Source organism: Sparus aurata, chromosome 9 (assembly GCF_900880675.1).
Source record: "Sparus aurata chromosome 9, fSpaAur1.1, whole genome shotgun sequence".
Classification (NCBI taxonomy): Eukaryota; Metazoa; Chordata; class Actinopteri; order Spariformes; family Sparidae; genus Sparus; species Sparus aurata.
Genome location: NC_044195.1, coordinates 19,866,837 through 19,891,009, shown reverse-complemented (window position 1 = coordinate 19,891,009; position 24,173 = coordinate 19,866,837). Strand labels below are relative to the sequence as shown.

The following is a 24,173-nucleotide window of genomic DNA, read 5'->3' as shown; positions in this document are numbered from 1 at the left end:
CAGACACAAAGCAACATGAGCATTACTTTAGAGTTGTATTTGTGGTCACATGATGAATATCATTGCTCAAGTTTGCTCTGTGTCTCTTGGGTTTTGCATATCCATAAATGTTTGCAAGCAAGTTTACTAACAGCTAGGACACAGAGCAACATGGGCATTAAGTTGGAGTTGTGTTTCTTGCCACATGTCCACATTAATGCTCATGTTGCTTTGTGTCTGTTGTTGTTAACAAAGATTTGCTTGTCCATCCAACAGGCATGGAGCAACAAATATCTTTTTTCCTGAAGGCTTTGATCTGGTCTCTATCAACTTCTGCTTAAAATAAACTATTTGGCTCTTTAGCTGCTAAATGCTCTATGACAATGCCAGGCTACTTGCTAACATAATGAGTGTGTTGTTTACTGCTTGGCGGGTATCATTAAGTGGGTTTATTGTAGCTTTTCAGTTGAAAGAAAATATACTGCCTTTAGTGGCTAGGAACACAGTTGAAAAGAGCAGATCAGCTAATGTGAGTCATAAATGGCCTTTTTCATGACGTCTTTTGATCAACAAGCTTCAAAAATCCGTTTGGATTGGGAAGATGAACATTCAAAGTGAGTTACATGGCATAAATACAAGACCTCCAGCTTACCATTGGTGAAGCTTTTTGCTTCTGGTGTGGCTGGATGAAGTTTTGGTACAGTTGCATCCCAAACTGAAACACAAACACATGTCAGCATTCTAAATTCACTTTCAACCACTTTCAGTGGACCTGTAGTGTACTGATAAAATGAGGCAGATACAAATGAATCACAGTCTGTCGTGTTTTACTGTATATTATTTTTAGACCAGGAGGAGAGTGACTAATACTCTTAACTGTATCCAGCAGATATCCAGACAATGAACACATGCTGCTTCTATAAAGAGTGGGAGTGCTAATCCAGCATCACTCAATAGTTTCCCTTGACCTCTTCCCAAAGCTAAATCTGATTCTAGCACTGACTCAGCATTCCTCCTCTTAGACATCACCCGGAGTTTGTGATCAGCAAGCCAACCTTTAACAAGCGCATGGCTGTGATCCAGCAGGTCCTGGTCTGCTCATCATCCGCACAAAGCAGCTTCAAGTCCCGAGCTGAACTACACTTTGAGGACTGGAGGAAGGAGTTAAGAGGAGACAAAAGGAGTTCAACATGCCGGGAATCAATACTCGTGCTCCTTTTGTACAGTTTGGGCTTTTTATAGAAAGGGACGGTACCTTGACACATAGGCCGTAATCTGTAGGTGCTCCATGTAGTTTTTTGGCTGACAACACAGTGTAGACATCGCTGTCACTGAAGTCAGCAATGAACTGGAGATGCCTTGGTTCCTTTAAAACAAAGAAAGGTCAAAATAAAACAAAAGTATATGACCACAGTATGATTCAAAACAGTTTTAGAGTTGTATGTGTGTTCCTGAGCCAATGTAGTAATATCCTTTTAACAATCATTTCACTTTCATACCCAATCATAGACTATCACCCATTACTGTTAACCTGCTTACCTGTGACATGTGACAAGACATGTGACCTGAACCTGTGGCAACTTTTTAAAAAAACTTTTTGCTGGCATCAGATGCAGAAAAAGTATATGCAAACATTTACAGAATGAATCAGGTAAAAACATAAGATATATTGTCTTTGTGCCGTTTTAATCGAGTTTACATCAAAAAGGATTAGGAAAAATTATCACACTCTGTTTTATTTATGATTTACACAGCATCCCAATCAGGTTATGGATATGGACTTTCATTAGACATCAAATCAAAGTTTCAGGTCTAGTTTCATCAATACAACAGGTCTGTAAATCTGTTATTAGAGGGATGGAGATGGATGTCAGGTCTGTTTTTGTTTGTATGTTTCTGAGTCTTGCCTCAGCAGTTTTTTTAATGATGTGGCAACTGTTGTAAAAAAACACACTTAAGATAAATGGGACATGCTTCTTCTAAAAAACTCAAACAGTGAACAGTGGATAAACAGTATCTTTTTGGCGAAGGAAGACACTAGATCATTTAAGACAAAAGGTTGAAATGCATATTTAATAATAAATAGGAATGTTATTATTCATTCTGGGTGTGGTTCACCTATAAATTTAATGAAAGAGATAAGGATAAAATTAAACATATTGATAGGGATGTGTTGAAACAGTATCAACAGCTACATCGTGCCAATGACACATTTCCAGGAAAAAAAGGCACAAAGAGTGCCATTGTTCTCCTTTCACGTCACGCACCGTTCCCACTTCCTTGTATAAAGTAATGCCACAAACGTTAGTGTCTGTGCTGATTGACTAGCAATGTGTTTGACCAAGACCACAGATGAATGGTAAACCTGTGCGAGTAAAAGTGGGCGCCACACCAAAGCCTCGCTGCACTCAACAGCAAAAGGTCTACTGTTGTAGGAAATGAAAGCAGTTGAGAAGTGGTTGTGTTGGCGTGACCGGTGCCTAGGTATAAGCTTTACTTGTCAGCAGCATTCAGAGTACAGTTTCTGCCTGGCTGCTATGCCAGCTGACCTCAGGAAAAATCAAGCTCAACCTGTTTCCCTGCCCTCTTACAACATGAGTGAGATATAAACAGAGGGTGAACTGGTGACCCCACAGAGGATTTTCCAATTGGTGTCATGAATTCTCCCTTTTTTTTTTCTTCATACCGGATGTTTACTGTGTAGACTGAGGACAATGTGTATTTAATTTAAAAAAAATGGGATTAAACATGACCAACTGAATGCAATTACAATTATGAAACAGAATTTCATGCTTTGAATTGTTTTAATTGTATGCAATATATCATGAAGTAATTGTGTTTGTATTTTTACAACTTTTTGTAGATGACCCAATTTGTTTTACTCACTTTGGAAGTTCCCTTGTTGGAGACATAAAGCCCTGACCTCCGCAGCACAAAGTAAAACTTCTTCCAGGATTTTCTGCTTTGCTCTTTGGCATGAAGGTGTCCATGTATCTCTGGACAGGTGCTGGAGTTGAGAAAGGTCTGTGTTGGGTAGAGAAATATTTGTCTATAGATGGGTGTGTGCAGTGGTTTCTTAACACATTTACACAGAGGTTAAGAGCCACACAATTGGCACCCAAGGGCATAGCGAGTGCACTGTGGACAGAGAGAACTTGATACCTGTATAAGCTGAGAGTGATCCACCATCCCATTGGTTTCACTGGATATGGAGACCATGTGATCTGGGAAAAAGTCCTACCAGTATGAAGCAAACATCAGTTATTACGACACTCTTTAAATTCCTCATTACACATTAGCCCCTTTTCTACTGTAGTAGCTCTGGTTCTTAAACCTTTTCCATTCAAATGTATTGGAACACTGGTGCTATTTAGTAAAGCAGCACGTGTGTACACCAGTTTTAAGGAAAAAATACTTTAATCAAGAGGTATAACCAACAGAGAGCGTTGCACAATGAACACAGAAAGTATCAAATGCAAAATAATGTGTATGTGTATAGAGTGCAATTTCATCACAAACTCACCAGGGGTGTCCTGAAGAATTCATATTTGGCATAGTTCTTCCTAAAATACAGTCGGCTGTCTGTGTCCAGTCCCCAGCCTGATAGCACCTCCATGACGGACTCATGGTCTTCAATGATTCTCTCTAATGAGTCCAGAAGGAAAGAATATGAATTACAGGTAACCTGTTCCTCACTGCTTTATGGATCAGATAATCAGCTGTAATGCCAAACCAGAGTTTAATATAAAAATCACAATGGTCCGCAAAAGATCTAGTTACAAGAGTTAAATTGCTTTACTCTGAGTTTGATTATTAACCTCATATCAATGTGTAACCTCTGGATGAGAGCATGACTCTCAAGTCAAGTAGTACAACCTAAACATTAATCATTTCCTAGAAAGTAAAATGATTGTTAAATTAATGGAAAACCTTTTTTTGTTCAGACAGCCATGTGAAGTAGTGTTGAGCAACTATCTATTAACAACAACAGAACAAAGAAGTCATCAAACAAGTAACTAGTCACCACCTTCATGGCTGATTAAATAACTGTAACAATTACACATGGCCTGCTTTGTAAAAGATGTACTTGAGTAAGTATTTATAGATGTGCCCTTTATGTAAGAAATGTAAGTGTGTAAAATAGTCAACTTAAACCTTGATAACGTGAAAGCGTGGAGGTCATGTGGCTTTAGATGCTACATAAATGATTGAAGCTAATAGCAGATTACTCATCAGTTCAAATGTTCTTACACAGTTTCTTGAGCAAGTCATTTCTGTAATAAAATGACCACAATGACCTGTAATAAAATTGCTGCATGGCTTTCATAGAATACCAGCTGGTGGTGCATTAAATTAAAATAGATCAAATCAGCAGAGGCAGGTAATGCTGCTTTGAAATGCAGACCTCACAGCAACCTCTCAAATTCCACAAGAAAAGCCAAGCAGCCAATAAATACAGGTAGGGTCAGAAATAATATGTAGACCGTGATGTCTTCATACAGTACATGCTCTGCACTACGTCTCTGCTCTGAGAAATAATATTCTATGAAAGGAAGATCTATAATTGATGCCTCACAATCAGCTCCCCTCAAATTTTACTAATCTCTTATATGTGACCAGGAAGTTAATTGGCAACACCGGACAGTGCTGTTCTCTTCACAGCACATGTAGCACATGCTACAGCTTCATGTAGCTCCACGTTTCACCACCTACCGCTACTCCTCCCATTAAAACAAAGTAAGCCTCGCCCATAGGACTAAAAAGTCCCCATCACATGATTAATACCACTGTATACATTGTGTTTTTTCATGTATATTTTAGCCAAAATTCAGCATTGTCTGCTCATGAACATTATCATTTAATTCACCGTTACAGTGAGCGAAAACTATTTTGATTGCTTAAACAAAATCTGAACTGTGTGCAATGATCAGAGGTTCAGAACCAGACTAAAGAGCCCAAAATTACATTTTAATATTTCAATTTGATTTATAAATTGAAATTATACCTTCAAAGAAAACTTTACGTGGTAAAATACTGACCAAGACAACTGATATAAATCTGATGTCAAACGGTGCTTTTAAAAGACAAAGTCTTACCTATTCCCAGATGTGAGAGGTGTTCAAAAAGAGTCCAGCTGTGGTCATCGATGCAGTGGTTCTTCAAGACAAACAGCTGGCATACATCGCGGGCAGTGATGTCACTGGGAACCTCTACTGCTCTGCTCGTGTTATCTTCATTATAAACTTTGATTACCTGCAACAGAAGCACTGAATAAACAACCATTTCAACCTTTCAGCAGGTTGGGATACCCTGTACCTTCAAAGAGTACAAGCAGAGTGTTGTTTTTGGCTTGCAATGAACAGTTACAAAAGTGAGGCAAAGTATCAGACCAATTAATCAGTTTGACCCACATACACTACCTTAGGTAGCCCATATTTTCTGTCGCAGCAACAAAATATTCAGAAAATTAAGAGTTGATGAAAGTCCAAAAGAAGTAGAGAACAATGTGCAAAGTATGTTCTATGATATGAAGGTTTGAGCTTGTGAAGAAAACTGTGTAGTAATCTTGGAAAAAACACATTGAGACATCAAACCCTGAACAAATTAATCCATCTGAAAGTAGAACTTACCCCCCTGTTTGGAGCCAAGCTGGGTTCTGAGCTTGGACAAGCTCTGTAGCCTATGCATGGCTGAGTACACAGCATTGCCAAAGACAGCTTTTTGTAGGACACATAAAACCATGCATCAGACAGCACAGCGAGTGTCAGCTGGGAAGCAATGAGCCTCTCTCTCACTCTCTCCTTTTCTCTCTATGCTGCGGTGGAGCTGAAAGGAGGCAATTAGACAAAACTGCCTCTTAGCACAGGACTGTCCTGACTCCAAATATCTGTATCGCTGGGGCTTGATACCAAATCACCTGCTACCTTTCTCCACCACTAAGTGTCGAGAGAGAGAGAGAGAGAGAGAGAGAGAGAGAGAGAGAGAGAGAGAGAGAGAGAGAGAGAGAGAGAGAGAGAGAGAGAGAGAGAGAGAGCGAGAGAGAGAGAGGGAGACAGAGAATATTCAAGTTTGTAACTCCCTCTAAGATCATAGTAAAAAATGTTTTTAATTTCTTCTTTCCAAAATCCATTTTAATAAACTATGAAACGCTGTGAAAGAGTTGAGCTTCTCATATTACTTCAGTTTATTAAAAACATGTTTTCATCCTTTTTTTGCTACAGGAGAAAAGGCTTTAAAAAACTATTTTACAATCAAAATCTAACTCACAGATTTTCCATATATTTCCACCGTTCCTTCATGGCACCTGCCAGTATGAATAAATTAATATCCATGAAAATGCTTTACAGACACCTTGTGACCAAACAGGAATAAAAATCTGGACTTAACGACCTGTCATTCAATACTTGTGCACCGTCGGTTATCATGAGATACCACTTACTGATGAAAATTATGTGGTTATGTACCCCTCGCGCTCATGACGGCAATCATTAATTAAGGCTTCTTCTTCCTCACTGTCATAACTTTCATAAATCACTGCTGCCCTCTCTTTCACTCTCTCTCTCTCTGCCTCCCCTTGCACCCATCACCATGATATTCTCATATCTGAATAATATCTCCATCCAAATATGTCGCAAATATTATCTGAATTTCAAGAAAATCTGCAAAAGAAAGCTCGTTTCCATCCACTACCATTGGACTATTATTTGGCTATTATACAAGTGCAAAAGAAGAGGGCACAGCAATATGACGTAGTTATGGAAACTGTTAAAAATGGTGAACAATGTAGAAAACACGGACACTGACAGAAATTAGATGACGTTTTGTTCACATGATATTATATGTCTATTTTCTAACACATAATCAATATACAACTCTTAAACATCACAGTTATTGCCAATACTATTATATCGCAACACACCTAATTGACACACAGATTTTTCCACCTCGGACAAGTGTAAAACCTTTTGCCGTATTTCAAACATTATTTTTAAGGACACCTTAAAAAGGGCCCCATAAAAGTCACTTGGCTGCATACTGCAAGTCTAAGAAGGGCTAAGGAGTTGGAGAGAGACAGAGACAGTCACAAGGCTCCAACCCCCTCTCCATTCACATTCACACGCCCAAGACAAGCAGAGCTCCCAGCATAAAGCTTTGCAAGAGTCCACAGAGCAATTACAAAGGAGGTGGTTAAATGTAATGCTAGTTGGGTCAAGTCAGCTCTAAAGTTGACAGAGGCAGGTGCAGGGTGGGGGGGTCGGGGTAAGTAAAGAGCAAATGACTGCCTCTTTTCTCTCAATGAGTTCTATTAGTAGTTTAAAGCTGACTCCTGTTGTGGAGAGAAAGGAGGTCAGAGCTCTCCAGTAGGGCTGGTGTTTGAGTCCTCAAGGACCCATCAGCAAATGGGAGCCTCCAGCCATGACATCACCACTCAGTGTAAACCATTTAGTGTTTAATCATCCCTCTAGGAGCCTTACACGACAAATATCTTTGTTTGTGGATGGCTAACAGAGACGAGGGCCTACATTAAACAGATTACTCCAGCAGCTAGTGTTTCAGTAACACTGCATCATAACGCCGCCGGTTGATTATCTAAAATCCTTTTGAATTGAATCAGAGATAAAGACAACAGCTGAGAAGCTGATACAATAGTGCAAAATCATAGTCACTTGAATAAGTAAACCCTTGATTAAAGAAGGTGTGTATTTGCTGAAATACTGTTGATAACAGCATCTATCCTGGGCTTCGGTAAAGTTGCAGTAAGGAAGTGGCTTCCTGTGAGACTGCCAAATCAAATCATTCAGGCATCACATTTCACCAGGAACAGGGTTGGGTTTGTCAGACCTTTTTGGTGCATTAGCATCACAGATGTACTTTGAGTTTGTGCTACTTAGCACAGCCTAACTCAAAATATTAAAATAAGTTTGAAGCCAATTTTAATTTGAGTAACATTGGAAAAGAATAAAAAAAGGAAAATTCAAGACAGACATGTTGCCCAGTTGCTTAGCCAGTCATAGCGTCATAGCGGGGTGGCAAAGAAAGCAGAAATGCACTTGAAGGCATGAAGTTTCTGTCGCCTGCTGAGACCAAAACTATTAAAAGCAGGAATAAGAAGCGTCATCACAACACGAAGCAGGAAACTTTTAAGCAAACATACTGATGCAAATCTAAATTAAGGGCACAGGAGATATAAGATAACATGCTTTTATTATTATAAAGTTCAATAAATAATGTGGAAAATAATATGAAGTGGTATTTTATTACTATACTGTTAATGGCACTGAATCATGATGCAAGTTAGACAATTTGATGTTCCAGACTTCTGCTTGAAGAAAATGTGTCCATCTCCAACCTTAAAGTACATCCCTGCTGTCTAAGGTGCCATAAATGCAGCCTTTAAATCCTTCAGTCTGCTACATTCCCAAACATAAACCAATGCTTACTTGTAACATTTGTTCCATTAGAAATAACTTAAATTATGTCCATGTGAATGTATAAATTGCATGGACAGAGTGAATTAAGGGCGTGCTAGAGTCTGAGGGCATGGAAGGTGTCCTGATGTGACACATCTGTAAAGCTTCATTTGTGGGATGTGCTTTATCACCATATTACTGCTGCTGGAGAAAAGGACATCAAAGTCACATGAGCAGAGCAGTTTCCTGTGAAACTGTGCTGTCTCCATGGCTACCATGATAGTATCATTTTTCTGTGATATTTGCATAATTATCACCAATTATTTCATATTTACCAGTGGGTTTGGCCTCAAGCACCAAAATGGTTTGCTACCAAAAACTATTTTAAAAGCGAGGCACAGCACCAAGGACGTATGAAATCTCCCAACAGGTTCAACATACGAGTCATAATTTAAGTGGAAATGGTAATCTTATCATTTTCAATGAAAGAAAATCTAAAAATGAGGATCAGATTTTTGCTGGGAGAATATGATTTGCAGGTAAGGGCATCTCTGTAGCACCACAATGCTTCATTTTTATATGCACATTTCACCATTTAAAATGAACTGTACTGCAGTTTTGATATTGCACCTCTCTGTTTCTATTGATAATATTTTAACCTATAGCACTACCCTAATTGTAAATACATAAAATAAAAAATCTATTTAAAAGCGAGGGACAGCACCAAGGGAGTAAAAGAGGTATGAAATCTGCCTGACGGTTAGTTTTACAGTCACTTAATAATTCAGTGATGTCTGAGTCATGTAGAAATCTGCCAAATGTTTTAAAACATGAAAAATATTCCATGTTGAATCACAAAAAACAGTGTAATGATTTTATATAAAATATGGAGGATTGTCCATTTGATTTTGAAGTTTTACCTAAATATACTGTACAGTAAGTATGATATTGTAAAATCATTAGCAATGATCATTTAGTGTTATGAATCACAGCAACAAATCAAAAAAGAGGCACGCTGGTGATATTAGTCCTATAGTCCTCAACCACATAGATATATATATACATTACAACATTTAAAATATCACTAATTACAGAGTGTAATTTCTTTAAATTCAACAAACAAATTATTGTATCGTTACGCATCAATTTTCACTCCTGGTAATTGAAAACGCTGAGTGAAGGGTACCGTTAATCATTGGTTAGGAGTTTCTAATAAATGGCCAGGCAAGGTAGCACGCTGTGTAAACAGCTAATGTCTTTATCAGTGAACACAGAGCTGCATTCATCAGCAAGTGACCCTGATCCAAATGCACAACTGCTTTCACCTGAAAAGCATTTGTGCCCGCCCACGTTATGTCAATCAAATACACCTTTTATGTTGCAACATGTACAAATAAAGAATGTTATCTGGAGACTTACTTTCACTGTTAGATTATTGTTCCTCACTTTACTGGACAAAGTCCTACTGAAAATACGAGCTGTCTGAGTAAAGTCTTGGTTGCAGTCACGGCGATGCTATAAAATGAACCTAATTTGGAGACATATTGGAAAGCAGTTTTCTCAAAAATACATCTAGAATTTTAGGTTTATTGTGAAAAACAAAAAAACTGAGTCAAATTCTTTGTATTTGTTCACATGCCAGGCTAATAAAGCTCATTCTGATAAAACCAGAGAAAGCCACCAATTATATAATGTAGACACTAAACACACATCTTCAAGCCGGCAGCACAGACAATCTATAGAAAACACCAGTTTCAAGGTGGTATCCAACCAAATTAGAAATATGGTCAAATTCTCTCCCTCTGTTCCTGAGTTACTGCATGGTGTGAATAATGGCCAGAAAAGTGTTGTAGCAGAACATTATGATGTCACAGTGAAGTTGACCAGATGTAATGAAATTCCTTCCAGTCATTTCTGAGATATTGCATTCATGAGAGTGGGACGGACGTGAGGTAGCAGTGAGGTCACTGTGACCTTGACCTTTGATCAACAAAATCTAATCAGTCCATCCAAATGGAAGTTTGTGCTACAGTTCAAGAAATTCCCTCAAGGCTTTCACGAGATTTGTGATACGTATGGATGTACAACCCGAAAACATAATGAGGCATGAAAACATTCTGGACACGGCAGAGTGAATCCAGACATTGAGTTTGCACATATAGTCATGTTGAACATAAACTCCTCTTTTAGACCTTCTTATCTCAAGGACAGGACGATGTGAGCCATTCTGCCAATTAGACAGCTCTGGTTTAACCTTGAACTGCACTCCCACAGCTGCAGCTCTATCACTGAGTGCTAGTGAGGAGGTGGCCTCCAGCCGTGTCTATCTCAGAAACCATTGAGAAATGTCCTCCCGGCTTTTCACTGTAAAAAATGAAGCTGACATACTGAAGAACTGACAGTCTAGACCTCATATAGGACTCTCTCTCTAATGGCTGAACCAGATGTTATTAATGCATTAACAGTAGGACTGCCAACTGGTGCTCTGAGTGCTGAGACTGAACCGGACCAGTTGGAAATACAAAGAATAGCCAGAATACCATTTGCTTTCCAGAGCATTCAGTGTGCACCAATGAGGAGATACATTACAACCCCAGATAACTGTTATCAAGCTTCGCAGATAAGCACTTTGGAAAGGTAGTTGCTATAGCAAAAGAACCTCTTAGCTGCTGCTGCAGGCTTATCATTGTTACAATACATAAAAAGGATTTGGCAGGATTTTTATGATTGGATTAACACAACATGTTCGCTCAAAGACAGAACAGGAGAAATACTCAAGGCACGACAATCTAATTATTACTAAAACAGGGCAGCTTTGCCCCTTTCTAACAACATATCCATCTAATACTACCTATAAGTTAGCAAGAAGGTGCCGTATTTGTCACACAGGTCCACACTTCATTATATATTTACCAGATGGTTTACACTTCAGGTGGTTACTGCCTGTGACAAGTGATTTATTGTTAGTATAATACATAAGTTCACACCCTCATTTCAAAGTAAACAGTAAGAGCAAGCAATATAAGATGGAAGGCAAGCTATACATCCTAAAGAAACAGTGAAGCAGTTATTTTATATTTTTGTTGCGCAGATTAACTGATGTTTGAACAACCCTAAGTCAGGTATTCCAACAAATACAAAGCACTACTCCAAAGATTACAAAACAATACATAAATAAACACAGCCTCTTGATTTTTGTAACTCCACATGCTCAGCATTTAGGCTCCCTTTTAAAATAAACCACATATTTTACATCTGCACAGTCCACTGAGCGTGTGCTACTTTCTTTGGTTAATAAACAATCTTTGACTGTCAAACAACATGTTGTATCGGTGTCAGAGATTCATAGGTTTTTTTATGTACCAAGTGGAAAGTTCAGTACACACTAGTAAAAATAGCACTGGCATATTTTTATGAACAGAAGAAGCAAACAGAATATGAACAGGAGATAAAAACCATGGAAAGTTTTAAACAAAGTGAGCTCTTAGATGGTGCTCACATGAGGTTGGATCTCATCCAGACCAGTATGATTTAAAAAGTCTTAAATTTAGAGCGACTGGAGAGCATGAACAGAAGGCATTGCTTCACTCGTACAGAGGAAAAATTTGGTTAAGATATGATAGTACAGACAATAGTGCAGATAGTACAGATGAGATACAAGTAAGATTCCTACCCGCTTCTGCAGACTAAGTGGTGTGATGGCAGGCAAGGTGACTCTTCTCGCATGGAAATTCATACTTGCAAAAAATATCCGTACATAGTCACTGAAAATAAGGATGACATTCAAATAATATTTCTAATGATAACAATATACAATACAGTAATTAATACAAAAAAGACATTTCTAACTCTTAGAAGCTTTAGAAAAACTGTTACAGTGACATCCTTCACGATGAAAGTGTGAGAAAGTAAGTCACGCTGCCTCCCCACAACACAAAGTCCTCCTTTGTCCTTGGGAAAGTAAAAGCTTTTTCCTTTTCTCTCCTTTGAGAAAAGCAGTTCCAATAAACAAAAATGAAAAAAAGAAAAGAAAAGAGTTACAATATCACCAGGCAGAAGAATGTGAGCATTTTCAGACCTTGTATAAAGTAAAAACTACAGCGAAGGAGTTGAAGATTTCCCAGAGTGTTTCAGATTGTTTTTGCTTAGTTAGCAGCCAGACACTACACTGCTATTTTAAGTCTAGGTGTAGAATGCATTTCACTAAACAAACATTCATGAGCAAATTAATGAAAATGTTGCTTTAATGTTGTATTCTTTATAAGTTTGTTGATTCAAGACAGGAATATTTGCCTAAAGAGATTCCACAGTTGTATTAACTAGGGGTGGGCGGATCGATCCAAATATCGATAGTATCGATACCAAGGTGAGTACTGGTATCGGATCGATACTAGCGTGATGAGATCGATATTTTTGTTGTAGTTTCTCTTCTTTAAATTCAGCAAATCACTTGTATTTCTTCACAGAGTTTGTGTGAGCGCACTGTCTCTCTCAGTCCTTAAAGCTCCTGTTTGTAAGATGGTAAAGCTGACGCTTTGGGTTTCCCAACTCATCAGATACTGGCGCTTTAGGATTGTGGGTCGGGTCGTCCACTGTCTGAAAGCGTCAGTATCTGACAGTATCTGACGAGTTGGGAAACCCAAAGCGTCAGCTTTACCATCTTACAAACAGGAGCTTTAAAGCGCAGCGCTCCTCTTCACCTCTCTCACTCCGCTCACTCAGGTTCACTGTAACTCAAAAATATATACTAATATTAAGATATATAACCTACCTCAAGAATATAATAACCCTTTTGTGTATCTGTTGAACATTAGTATTCCTATTTAGGCCACATGCAGATAGGTTATACATTTAATTATGTTAAATATAATTTTCTTATTTGGCTAAAATCTTTGTCCTGTGTTTATCATTATTATAATCATGGTCAATTAATTAAAGGCAAAAGTACAAAATCATTAATTGATCAGGAATTTTCAAGTAAAAAGTATCAGTATCGGTATCGGCAATACTGGCCCTGTATTTACTTGGTATCGGATCGATACCAAAATTTGCAGTATCGCCCACCCCTAGTATTAACTGTTGAGATGATGAAAAGCTGAAGATTGTACTCAAGGATTTTTTTGTTCTTTGAAGCAATAGTAGCGCTAATACTAATATTAGTCATGTCTACTGGTAACCCTCTCACAAACACAGACACACTCATGTTTCTTTTCCTTCTATGGCAATTTTTAGTGGGAGTTCAATTGACTGCTGCAGTCACCTAGCTTTTTCTAAAGTCTGTTTTAGTGGGATGAACACAATATTTTGTTCATTAAAGTATTTTTAAAAAAAAATATTTGCATATGGTTCACAATGACTGAGTCGATAACTGACATATCCAACATGTAAGCTTGATATTTACTCGGAAGAACCTGGGAGATAAAGAAAAAAAAGCCCATTATCAAGATCAATTTAAGGCTTCTATCGTAGCATTAATTTCTACAAGCATTTTTCTATTTATCTATATTTTCCATTAGAATGTGCATGGTGTAAAATTTTACAAGCCACTCATTAGAATACCATTGTTGGTTTGTGAAGCAAATCTTTCAGACAGTGGAATATTTTACCAACATGCTAATTCTGATCCCTGACTGTATGCCATTTGGAAATTCATAAACTGGAGGTAAACATGATGCTATCATGTACATTTTTCTTTTGGGTCAGTATGCTGTATGTGTTAACAGAACATTTAGCGGTTTCTTTAAATCCCGTGGAGAATGTTTGGACATTTGGACAAAATTGAAACAACAAACTTTGTCAAACTTGCATTTTTGTCTTAGAAATGTTCAAAACATACAGTAAGTTTGTTGTCAATATTCATAGAATGCTATGGGAGTGTAGTATCTGAATTTGGTCATGTCATTTAAGGGAGACAGAGAGGTCCAAAATAGTTCCAACTCCCACAGCCACAATTCACAACCCACATCTGTTTTACTGTAAGACTAGACAAAGAGGCCTTGTGAATGTGAGTGTGCCATCTTTACAGAGAACACCCATTTTCAAGCCTCAGTCTTTACCAATAGATAATTACCATTAAATAAAACAGTGTTAAAAGTGTAAAGTATAATTTAACATATTTATAGTATGCACATAACATATATTGAATGTTGTATGCTTATAACTTTTTATTAACATGAAAGTAATATAGATTATTAATTCCTGACAATTACAGTAAGCACGAGTATCAAAAACTGCTCACTGTCTGATGAAAACCACACACAAACAATCTCATTTAGTTCTGCTATTGAACACTGCACTGTATGTCTGGTTACTTTTAAGACAGTGTGTAGTTTATGCCTTCTGTTTAAGAACAAACTGACAATCATTTTCCATTAATCTGTGGTTTAAATTCTCGATTAATATATTAGCTGTTGTTGATATATGTCAGAAAGATGATAGTCAGAGAGAGGTAAAGGAAGCAGAAATATTCACACTTTAGCTAGAATCAGATTTTTTTTCTGTGCAAAGGAATGTACATACAGTAAAGGCATGTATACTGCATTTCACAATGTGTGTGTGTGTCTATTTTTATTTTTATTTCCTCTCCTTATTGACATGTGGAGTGTATGTCATCATATTTTACAGCACTGAATGTGCTGATCACTGTCCTCTCTTTCAACTCATGAGAACAGACAGGGAGAGAAGAACCTCCCACAACAGGCTTCATGTTTATCTGGAAACACAGCTCACTGACTTGTGAGAGCACAGACAAGCAGACGCTGCTAGTTATCACACAGCTAAAATGAATTGGAATTAATGGAGCCAGAATGATAACAGAGTCTCCACAACTCCCATAACAAAGCCAGCTCCAGACACATTGTCCTTGACCAGGATTGATTCAATCAAGACCCCTTGCAGCCTCTGTCAAAGTAACAAGAGAGGTGCAGTGGTGCGTGATGCAGGTATGCAGTGTATACCCACCTCTGTGCAGGAGGGATTCACTGTAAACCTAAATCTAAAAACAGCCAGAGATATATTTATCAGCACCCATCTTAAGAAATATGGACACAGCCACTCATGTTACACTCTTATCTGCTAAAGACTTTTGTTCCCTGAATTAGCCTTTCAGGCAGTGGTCCTTAAACCACTTTAACAGCATCAAGCCAGGGAAGAGGGACATCTTTAGGATATTGTGTCTTGCATTTATCACTCCATCACCAATATGCTTCATACAAGATGGGTGTATACAGATAAAACAGGTAAAGCATAGTAGCCTTTGGTCCACACACACATAACAACCAACAGTTTGACAGACCAAATCCAAGTACGTTTGTATTTTTAGTTTGATTCTCATGACATTTAGCTCAATCTGGTTCTAATAAGATCAGAAGAGATGAGTATAAAAGCAGTCTGTTTACCTCTGTGTATGTATGTATGCAAGTGTGCATTCAGAGAGTGATACTATTCATGTTTGACACTAATACAAACTCTATATTTGACCAATTCTCAGAAGACTACTGTCTGACTGTACTTGTTTACACACAACCTGGGTCTGCAGCTGTCTCTCCACACATCACAGTTAATCCACAGAATAATACCACATTTTGTTTGTTGGGTGACAAACTTGTTTTCAATAAAAATAGTCACATCAATATTTATATTGAGCAATAGAAGTGGGTAAACTATCAAAGTTAACTAGCTTTGTTTTGGTCTCATTAGTAAAACTGAGGAAGACAAATGTATTGTCAAGCTACTGGAAATCTTTTTCATCATCCACTACAGAATCCTAGTAATTCTATAATATTTCTTGAGGAGCTATAGAGTGACCCTATAGTTAATATGGACATTTTTTTACAGTATATAAAAGCTGAGCAGTGATAAACATGTATTAAACACCAATAAGAGCAGGGACGAAAGCTATACAATGTGTCAAGACTGAACGTTTCAGACCAACAAGAAACGTCTGAGAGGGGTGAGAGCTAGAAGGGAATGAAGAGAAATACAGCGGCTTTACGTGCATCTAATGCCAGACGACTACCTATACAGTATATAACACTTAGACTGAAAGCTATGAAAACACAGCACGGAGCATGACTCATGTTTCTCACATTAAACTATTGCATAGTAATTCATATATCATTGTATTATCCAACCACACAAATCAGTGCATGACATAAAAACATCAGGATACAAAAATAATGAAACTGTTTCAAAGGGTTCACATAAAACAAAAAAGATGCTGCTGGCATTTTACTGAGAATGGTAGGTATTGCGTCAGCATAGCCCCATCTTTTCAGTAAACAGCTTTCTGACAAATTATTTAAAAGCTATGAATGGACAGAACATAAATAAATGTTGTATATCTGTTAAGTGTGACCCTGAGGACCTTATTACATCTGCTGTAGAGGACAGGCTGCAACTCAAGAGTGAAGAACTCGGACATGTCTGAAATAACATCTCTGAAGGGGCCGGCATTTCCTCTGAGTCATATGGCTGAACTGAACACTCAACACCGTCTGGACGCAGACTGTCTGTGTGCTTCTGGTTTCTGGTTAGAGTCCAAGCATGACTGCCCACTATATGCCTGGAGAGTGGAGGCTGTGCCAACTACTTGGACTTCCTCAAAACTCTTTATTTTTTGCAATTGTATCATGAAGACATGGCTGCCTGCACTGCCCTTCCTAACAAGATCAACGTGGAATCGTTTTAAACAATGAACAGCTGGTAGCATGACAGGTTTTTCTTCTTCTTTTTCTCTGTAATGATTGGCAGATCAAAAAACAACTTTGAAGTTGCATACCACCACCTCCTGTATTGGAGTATGTACATGCTGCGCTTGATAAGTCAATAAAAGCAATCTGACTTCATATTATCGGGTCCATTTTTCGGATGCATCTTCACCAATATGATAATTAGCAGTTATAATTTTCACAACATCAAGGAGATATATATTGTGACTCTGTGATAAACAGAACTCCTATGTATCTGTAGCATGCACAGTTAGTATACATACAGTCAGTATACGCATTTGTTTGTGAGGTCCAGGTCTTAGAAGCCAAATGCTTGGTGTTTTCAGTAGGCTTGCTGCGGTTGTCTGTGTTACTGATGTGACACAATTTCCTCACTGTGGTATCCTGATTTACCTCTTGGCACTTTTCCTGAGGTCAAACTCAAAAGTGCAGAAGGTTTTCCCTTCACAAAGTTACCTCAAATTTATGAAACAGCTGAGGCAGTATGTGACACTTTCTGATTCATTCACAATGCAAACCAGTCGTCCTAAAAATCACAGTTGTCTGTATATCCAACTATGCTTTTTAAAAATGTACATGACACACAGTATTTATATGCATTTAGAGGGTTTTTTGGAGGCTATTGTGCTGACAGCACATTTAGGTTCCTTATTGACATAATGTGGCTGTCATGACTTGGTGGTTTTGTTATGGAAATGTAACCATGACACTACAAACACGGGGCTGACTGGGGGCTTAGATAAACCCGTTTCTCATGAGTGAAATGGCTTTAAAGCCTTTGTAAAACAAAGCCATGTCGAGAGAGAATATTGCCACAATTGAGCAAAGTCATTCAGTCAACTGCAGTAAAACTAAACATGGTCAGCTAGATGCTGAGTTGTGTGAGATGCCACAACGACAGACGTCACTGCCATTTTCCTACACTGCTCATTTTATAATCTAAGCCTGTCTATGGTATAAGATTATTATTTTCAGATAATTGTAACTGATGGGAAAATTGCTACCCAAAAAGACACACTGGGAGCTCAATTGACAATTTTCCTTTATAGAAAAGTGTGGGTGAGGGGATGATGAGTGCTGCACAGTTGGAACAATGATGTCATTGCTTTCTTGAGTGCTACTGAAAAAAGGTCATAACCCCATGACATGAGGACTGTGACACAAAAACAGCTGGTCAGTCTGACATACTCCCTTTGTCTTCCAAATGCTGCTGCTGAAAAGACCCAGTGAGAGGCTTGTCAGGCCATAAGGTGCAGGCAAAGGACTCATCAGCGAAATAATATAAGGATCATTTTTAAGATTTGCTAACAAGGAAGCCACACTGCAGCAGACTGAGGTCAACTGGGTGTCATTTTGCTCCTTCACTGAGAAACTTGAGGATTATTCTCGCACTTATCAAAGAAAATAACAAATCCGTGCAAATCTGACCTGTCTTCACAATAGGCTGTTGAGAGGACAGAAGAATTGGCAATCACTCTGACATTTTCTGATGTGAAACCTTGAATTGAGTAAGAATGGAGTAGAAGGGCTCATTTGAGATGTTGTATATAAAGTGGAGGCACTCCATAATCAAGCAATCTCACCACAATGCTTTAAAGGGAGAAAAAAATAACACATTTGATTGAACTCTTTTACCAATCACACATATACAACTGAATACAATGGGAGCTTCTTGAGAAAACTAGGAAACATGACTCTGTGTATGTATTTTTCACTCTCAGCATGAGAGCACAGAGAGGTCTAATACTGCCGATAGTCCTTGGTAAATGCTGAGCTCTGTAATTTCAAGCTTTCCTATGAGTCATTGCTTTGAGCTGCCCCCTGCTGCTACACATGCACACACAAATACACACACATACCACAAAGATACTAAAAGACCTGAAATCAACTTCAGCATACAGCATAGAGATCCACATCCAGGAAACATCTAGTGGTTGACAAACCAGACCAATTTAACAGCCCTGGAAAATGTATAGACAAAATCTATTATGAAACCCATGCACTTTTGAAGCAGACCCATAATTGTTAGCTTTCCAACATAATGAATGTGCTCTCTTTTTAGAATTTGGCAGTGAGATCTGTATAAACGCACAAATCAACTACAGATCACAGGGTCAAATCAAATATTTTTTGTTGTGCATAGTATTACATTTTCTCCAGACAGCACGTACTGGTTAAAAGAGCAGAAGGAAACTATAATGGCACTCAGTAGAGCGGATACCACTGCCAAGGCCGAACAGTCCCCTTTTTATGCAATCAAGCCTAATTAAATATCAAACTTGCTAGCCCTCTATCATTCTCAATTTTAAACCACCCATAACTGCTACTCACCAGATCTAGGATCCACTTAAAATTGTACTCACTGAGGAGATACGGCCCCCTCAAAGCACCAGATATTTCATCAAGATGGATACACATGGATAACACACTGCAAAATTAACAAAAAAGTCATAAAAGCTTATCTCACAATGTTTAAGAAAGTGAGAAAAAAAATCCTGGATTCACACCAAAAGTTCCCAGGGTTTATTCTTGGCTGAGACTTATCCTACAGCCAAGTTTCATAGAAAGCCATTTAGTAGTTCTTGTGTAATTCTGTTGACAATTGAACCAACCAGCAAAACGGGCACAGGTGAAGCATGACCTCCTTGGGGAAGGGAATAAAGTAAATGATTATTCAATCTGAGCTGTGGAGTACCTTTATTACGTCTGTATTAAGGGGCCAAGCAAAAGCTGTACGGTTATATCAATTTCACAATTTCACAACCTTTTTGTGTGCAATTTCACTGGTAACTAGCCATTCATCAAACCTTCACACCCAGACAGCCATTGTTCAAAAATCACTTTTCCAAGTACACTGAATGCTTTATATAATGCATTTGTCTGTAAGCTGCAAATATTAGCATAGCTAGCTTACTACCAACAGTTCTAACTTCCAGACACATCATTAATCAACTATGTCATTATTATGTGGAGTTATAGTTTACATCAGAAAAAAAAATACTCACTCAGGACCAACACATCCACTGTGTGGAAGCAATCAAGCTACTGTATTAGAATTTAGGGTGCAAATGCATTAGTGTTCTTTATTCGGTTTAGCAAAGTTTAGAGACCGTATGACAGGGTTCTCGCAGATGACTCTTTTTTCAGCCAAATAGCAAAAGTAGCCTCAAACAGGTAGAGAGTTAGCAAGATACAGCTGATAAAGTCTGCAAGCCTCGGTTGTGACTTAAGCCGACAAAATCAAAAGTCGCTGGCTAGCAATGAGAAGTGACAAAAGTCTAAAAGAATTTGCAAAATGTTTATAAAGTATTTCCCAGACCCCAAAGACAATTCATTTACTATCACAAATGACAAGGGAAAGCAGCTAATCTTTACATTTAATAACCTGGCACCATCAAATGTTTGACATTTTTGCTTGAAAAATGAATAAAACAATGAATCGATCAACTACTCGATTTATCAAATATTATCTGCAACTGCTTATCTTTGCAGGGCTGTGGATGGGCTGGAGCTGATCGCAGCTGACCGCAGCTGACAATGTGCAAGTGAAGTGGTGCACCCTGGACACATCACCATTTCATTACAAGGCAGACAACCAACCACTCACAGCCACATTAAATCAAAGACCCACTGTTTCTTGAATCATCATCAATTTTGAGCGGTAAATTTGGCACTGTTAGCTTAACTGCCAGCACATTGTTAAACCAGCAGGTACTTCCCCACATTCAGTGCATGACAAATCAATCACCCTATGCTAAAACAAACAGCAATCGGGCACTGAGCCAGGTACTTCATGATTAAACCATAAACTTATAATCACATTTTAAATGCAGTATCTACAGGTGGTATCAGTCATCACATGTATTACTCATTTTCTGTTCAGGGATGACTGTGCAGGTACAAACCTTGGCTCTCAAAAATAATGACATTGTGTGCATGGATCGTCTGACTGTGCTGACAGCATTTCTATCGCCTAACTGCAACTAATTTACATACTCACATAACTGGCTCTACCGTCCACATGCCCTGAAGTTGCACACAAATCACAAGCCAAAAATCATGTAAATATGCATTTATTTAAATATGTCCTGCAGTTGTTTTTCTGGCACTTCTTCCATTTATAGTTGGCATGCCTATGCTGCCTGAGGTAGCATATGGAAAGGTTTACAACAAAGCCCGTCTTTTCTCAAATAATATGCCTCTTTGTGTCACTCTCAAGTATTGCGAATGGAGCACTCACCTGAGTTGCACTACTTTTGGTCCATGGTAATAAACATTCAGATACGAGGGGGGACAGGGTTGAGGGGACAAGCTCCGGAAAAGGGTTTGGAACAGGGGAAGAGAATGACTCCTCTCCCTCTTTGTTGCTCCTGAGGGACAAAAAACAGAGAGAAAAAGAAACATATGATGTTTAAAATGTGGCATGTATTGTTCAGATCTTGTTTTAAATTATATATGAGATCCAAAAGTTTTAAGAAGAACGAACTATGTCAGAGCTTTTAAAACTTTTTGTGTAGAAAATGATGCATATATCTACAATAATGTTAAATATCGTTTGTGTGATATTATGAGAAATTATCAGTTTCTGTGAGGAACTCAAGCTTTTAAAATGAAACAAACAATAGGTCAATTGACTCCAATACTTTGCCTGTAAGAATGTAAAATTTTAATGATGCATTAGCCTTCATGGTTGACTGATTTCACAACCTGTAGCTTAAAGCGCTCTTACAACATATTGTTGGCTCCTCTGTTGTGTGTGGCACCTATCGAAGAATGAGGAATACAAATGGAGCAGGTGATAAACTGACAGAAACACAAGGCTGTCTGTCTCTGCACGGACCCCAGACGACACACCCCACTCACCAGCAGACTTTTGATAATGCACATGTGAGCTCACCACAATAATATAGGAGTTCAGAGACATAGAAAGCTCTTGAACTGCTGACTAGAGCAGTGGTTCCCAACCTTTTTTCCTTGAAGCCCACCTTGCCTGTGTCGCAGAAAAGCCAGGCCCCCCCAACCCCAACCCGCATACACTAAAAGAATAAAGTGATTAATTACAAACTTTTATTTGCAAAAATAAACAACAGTTGTAGGTTTTTGCTCTTGTTCTCCTTGTTTTACATTGTATATAGATACATTTCTTCCTTTTTTGTGTCATCAGGTGTATCACACACAAACACACACACACAGTTTACCTACCTACCTGCCTACCTCATAGGGGTGTTTGTGATAAATAGCTTAATGAATTTAAATGTGGACCAAAAATACATTCAATTTGGATTATACAGAGTTTTGATTATCCAGTTGGGTATGTTATTGGGATTTTATACATTTAATGTGCACAGATATAATTCTGGTAACCTCACAACCTCAGAGCAGACAAAGTTGTGCGCCCCCCCTGCGATCTCTGGCGCCCCCCTAGGGGGGGGCCCGGACCCCAGGTTGGGAACCACTGGACTAGAGGAAATATCACAATCAAAAAATAGCATGATGAATGACAATAAGCATTTCTTTGTCATAATGTCATAACCAAATTATCTTCTATTCATCTCAACCCCTAAGGGATGTATCATTATTAACAGTGAATGTCAGGAGTCACAAGGATAGTCAACTGAGACCACATCATACATGATCACCATGTTAAGGTTAGAAAAATTTAGACACTTGCAGATGAGAAGGCCTCAGAGTCTGAGTGGTACTGTTCTCTGACTGACGCTTTCTTTACTGCTCTGTAAACACAGCAGTTACTGAGTTACTCATTATCTTCCACAAACTAACAGGTGCTTGATTTGATTCAAGGCCTTTGACTGCTCTGTTGAAATAATACATTACACTTCATTGACAGCTGCATTCGGGTCCAGCCAATTGTGTTTACAGGTACAAAGTCTACACTACAGCTTTCAAACAGATCTCTGTGTCTCACTGCTGCCAATACAAAGAGTGTACTATTCTTCTGCAAGGCAGCTCACGTTGTTGGGAGTAGAGGAGAAAATACTACTCTCAGTTTAAGTGCAATTTCATTTATCTTGTTTGAATCTTATAAACAGACTAGTTTCATTCATGGCAAGCGTAAGGAGAAAAATTAGTCGTACCTGTTCCCCTTGCAGAGCGCAGTCCTGTTCTTCTGGGCATTTGGTGTTAGTAAAGGAGCTCGCAAAGGGATGAGGGCTGGGCTGGGAAAGCCACTCACATTACCCGTGCCACTGTGAAAAATGTCTGCTTTCTCTCCGAGGCTTCCAGAAGTGTGTATTTCGTCCAGTGTGTTATTCATATCACTCATGTGGGCCAGCTAAATCCAAGGCATCATCTGGAGCAGAGAGAAGAGACGAGCAGTTGGACTGGAGTGTGTGCAGAGCACAGTTAGAGCAAGCTGGCTGGCGGGGCTCCTCTGCTCACAGCTCAGCAGACGCACACACACACATACATACACACGCACACGCTCACACACAAGTCTCTCTGGCTCATCTGCTGTCCACGAGGCTGGCCCAGTGGGGCAAAACGATCCCTCCTACCCAAACATGATCCACCACAATAAAGATATTTTTAACACAATGACTCCCAAAACAGACATGCTTGCACTGACACAGTAGCATACTAATAATTAACTAATTTGTTCAGCCTCCTCAAGTCTGGTAATGTGTTTGTTTCTGTTTTTTTGATATAGCTCCCTTTGCAACCTGGAAGGCAGGAAAAGTGCACACAAAGCACACTTACACAAAGGGGGTGTCTTTAGCTCGGTAATGAGTCCGGGAGGGCCGCCAGTACTATAAAACAAGCTGTTCTTTTGTCATGGACTTCGCACAGAGATCCAAATTGCACTTTAAACTTAGTACACTGTAGAAGGCATGTGGTCGTATAGGGTTAGCCAGCCCTGCAGATTGCTTGTGTTTTTGGGCTGTGTCATTCAGTGACAGGCTCCATGTGGGGGATGGTTGAGATGATAACATCTTTCTGAAAGGTAATGTGTAACAGAGTCTGGACAGGGGAGGACAGGCTACTGGAGATACAGGCTAACAGGCAGCACAGGGTTAAAGCAATACCTCACCACATT

General features: G+C 38.8%; 1 protein-coding gene across 3 annotated transcripts in view; it reads right to left on the bottom strand.

Annotated features, from left to right (window-relative positions):
* grb14 (growth factor receptor-bound protein 14) overlaps window positions 1–24,173 on the bottom strand; it is a 33,043-nt gene that overhangs the window by 4,599 nt on the left and 4,271 nt on the right. Inside the window, exons 2-10 of one of the 3 annotated variants that reach the window (XM_030428397.1) lie at window positions 23,215–23,429; window positions 21,360–21,489; window positions 5,076–5,232; window positions 3,503–3,624; window positions 3,142–3,216; window positions 2,866–3,003; window positions 1,235–1,345; window positions 1,035–1,130; window positions 632–694 (exon numbers count right to left, since the gene is read on the bottom strand). In XM_030428397.1, the coding sequence (XP_030284257.1) occupies window positions 632–694; window positions 1,035–1,130; window positions 1,235–1,345; window positions 2,866–3,003; window positions 3,142–3,216; window positions 3,503–3,624; window positions 5,076–5,232; window positions 21,360–21,489; window positions 23,215–23,402 (1,080 nt within the window). In that variant the 5' untranslated portion in view covers window positions 23,403–23,429. Of the gene's footprint in view, window positions 1–631; window positions 695–1,034; window positions 1,131–1,234; window positions 1,346–2,865; window positions 3,004–3,141; window positions 3,217–3,502; window positions 3,625–5,075; window positions 5,233–5,609; window positions 5,894–12,063; window positions 12,205–21,359; window positions 21,490–23,214; window positions 23,430–24,173 lie in introns of those variants that run through there. The other 2 variants (XM_030428399.1, XM_030428398.1) reach the window with 2 other exon arrangements.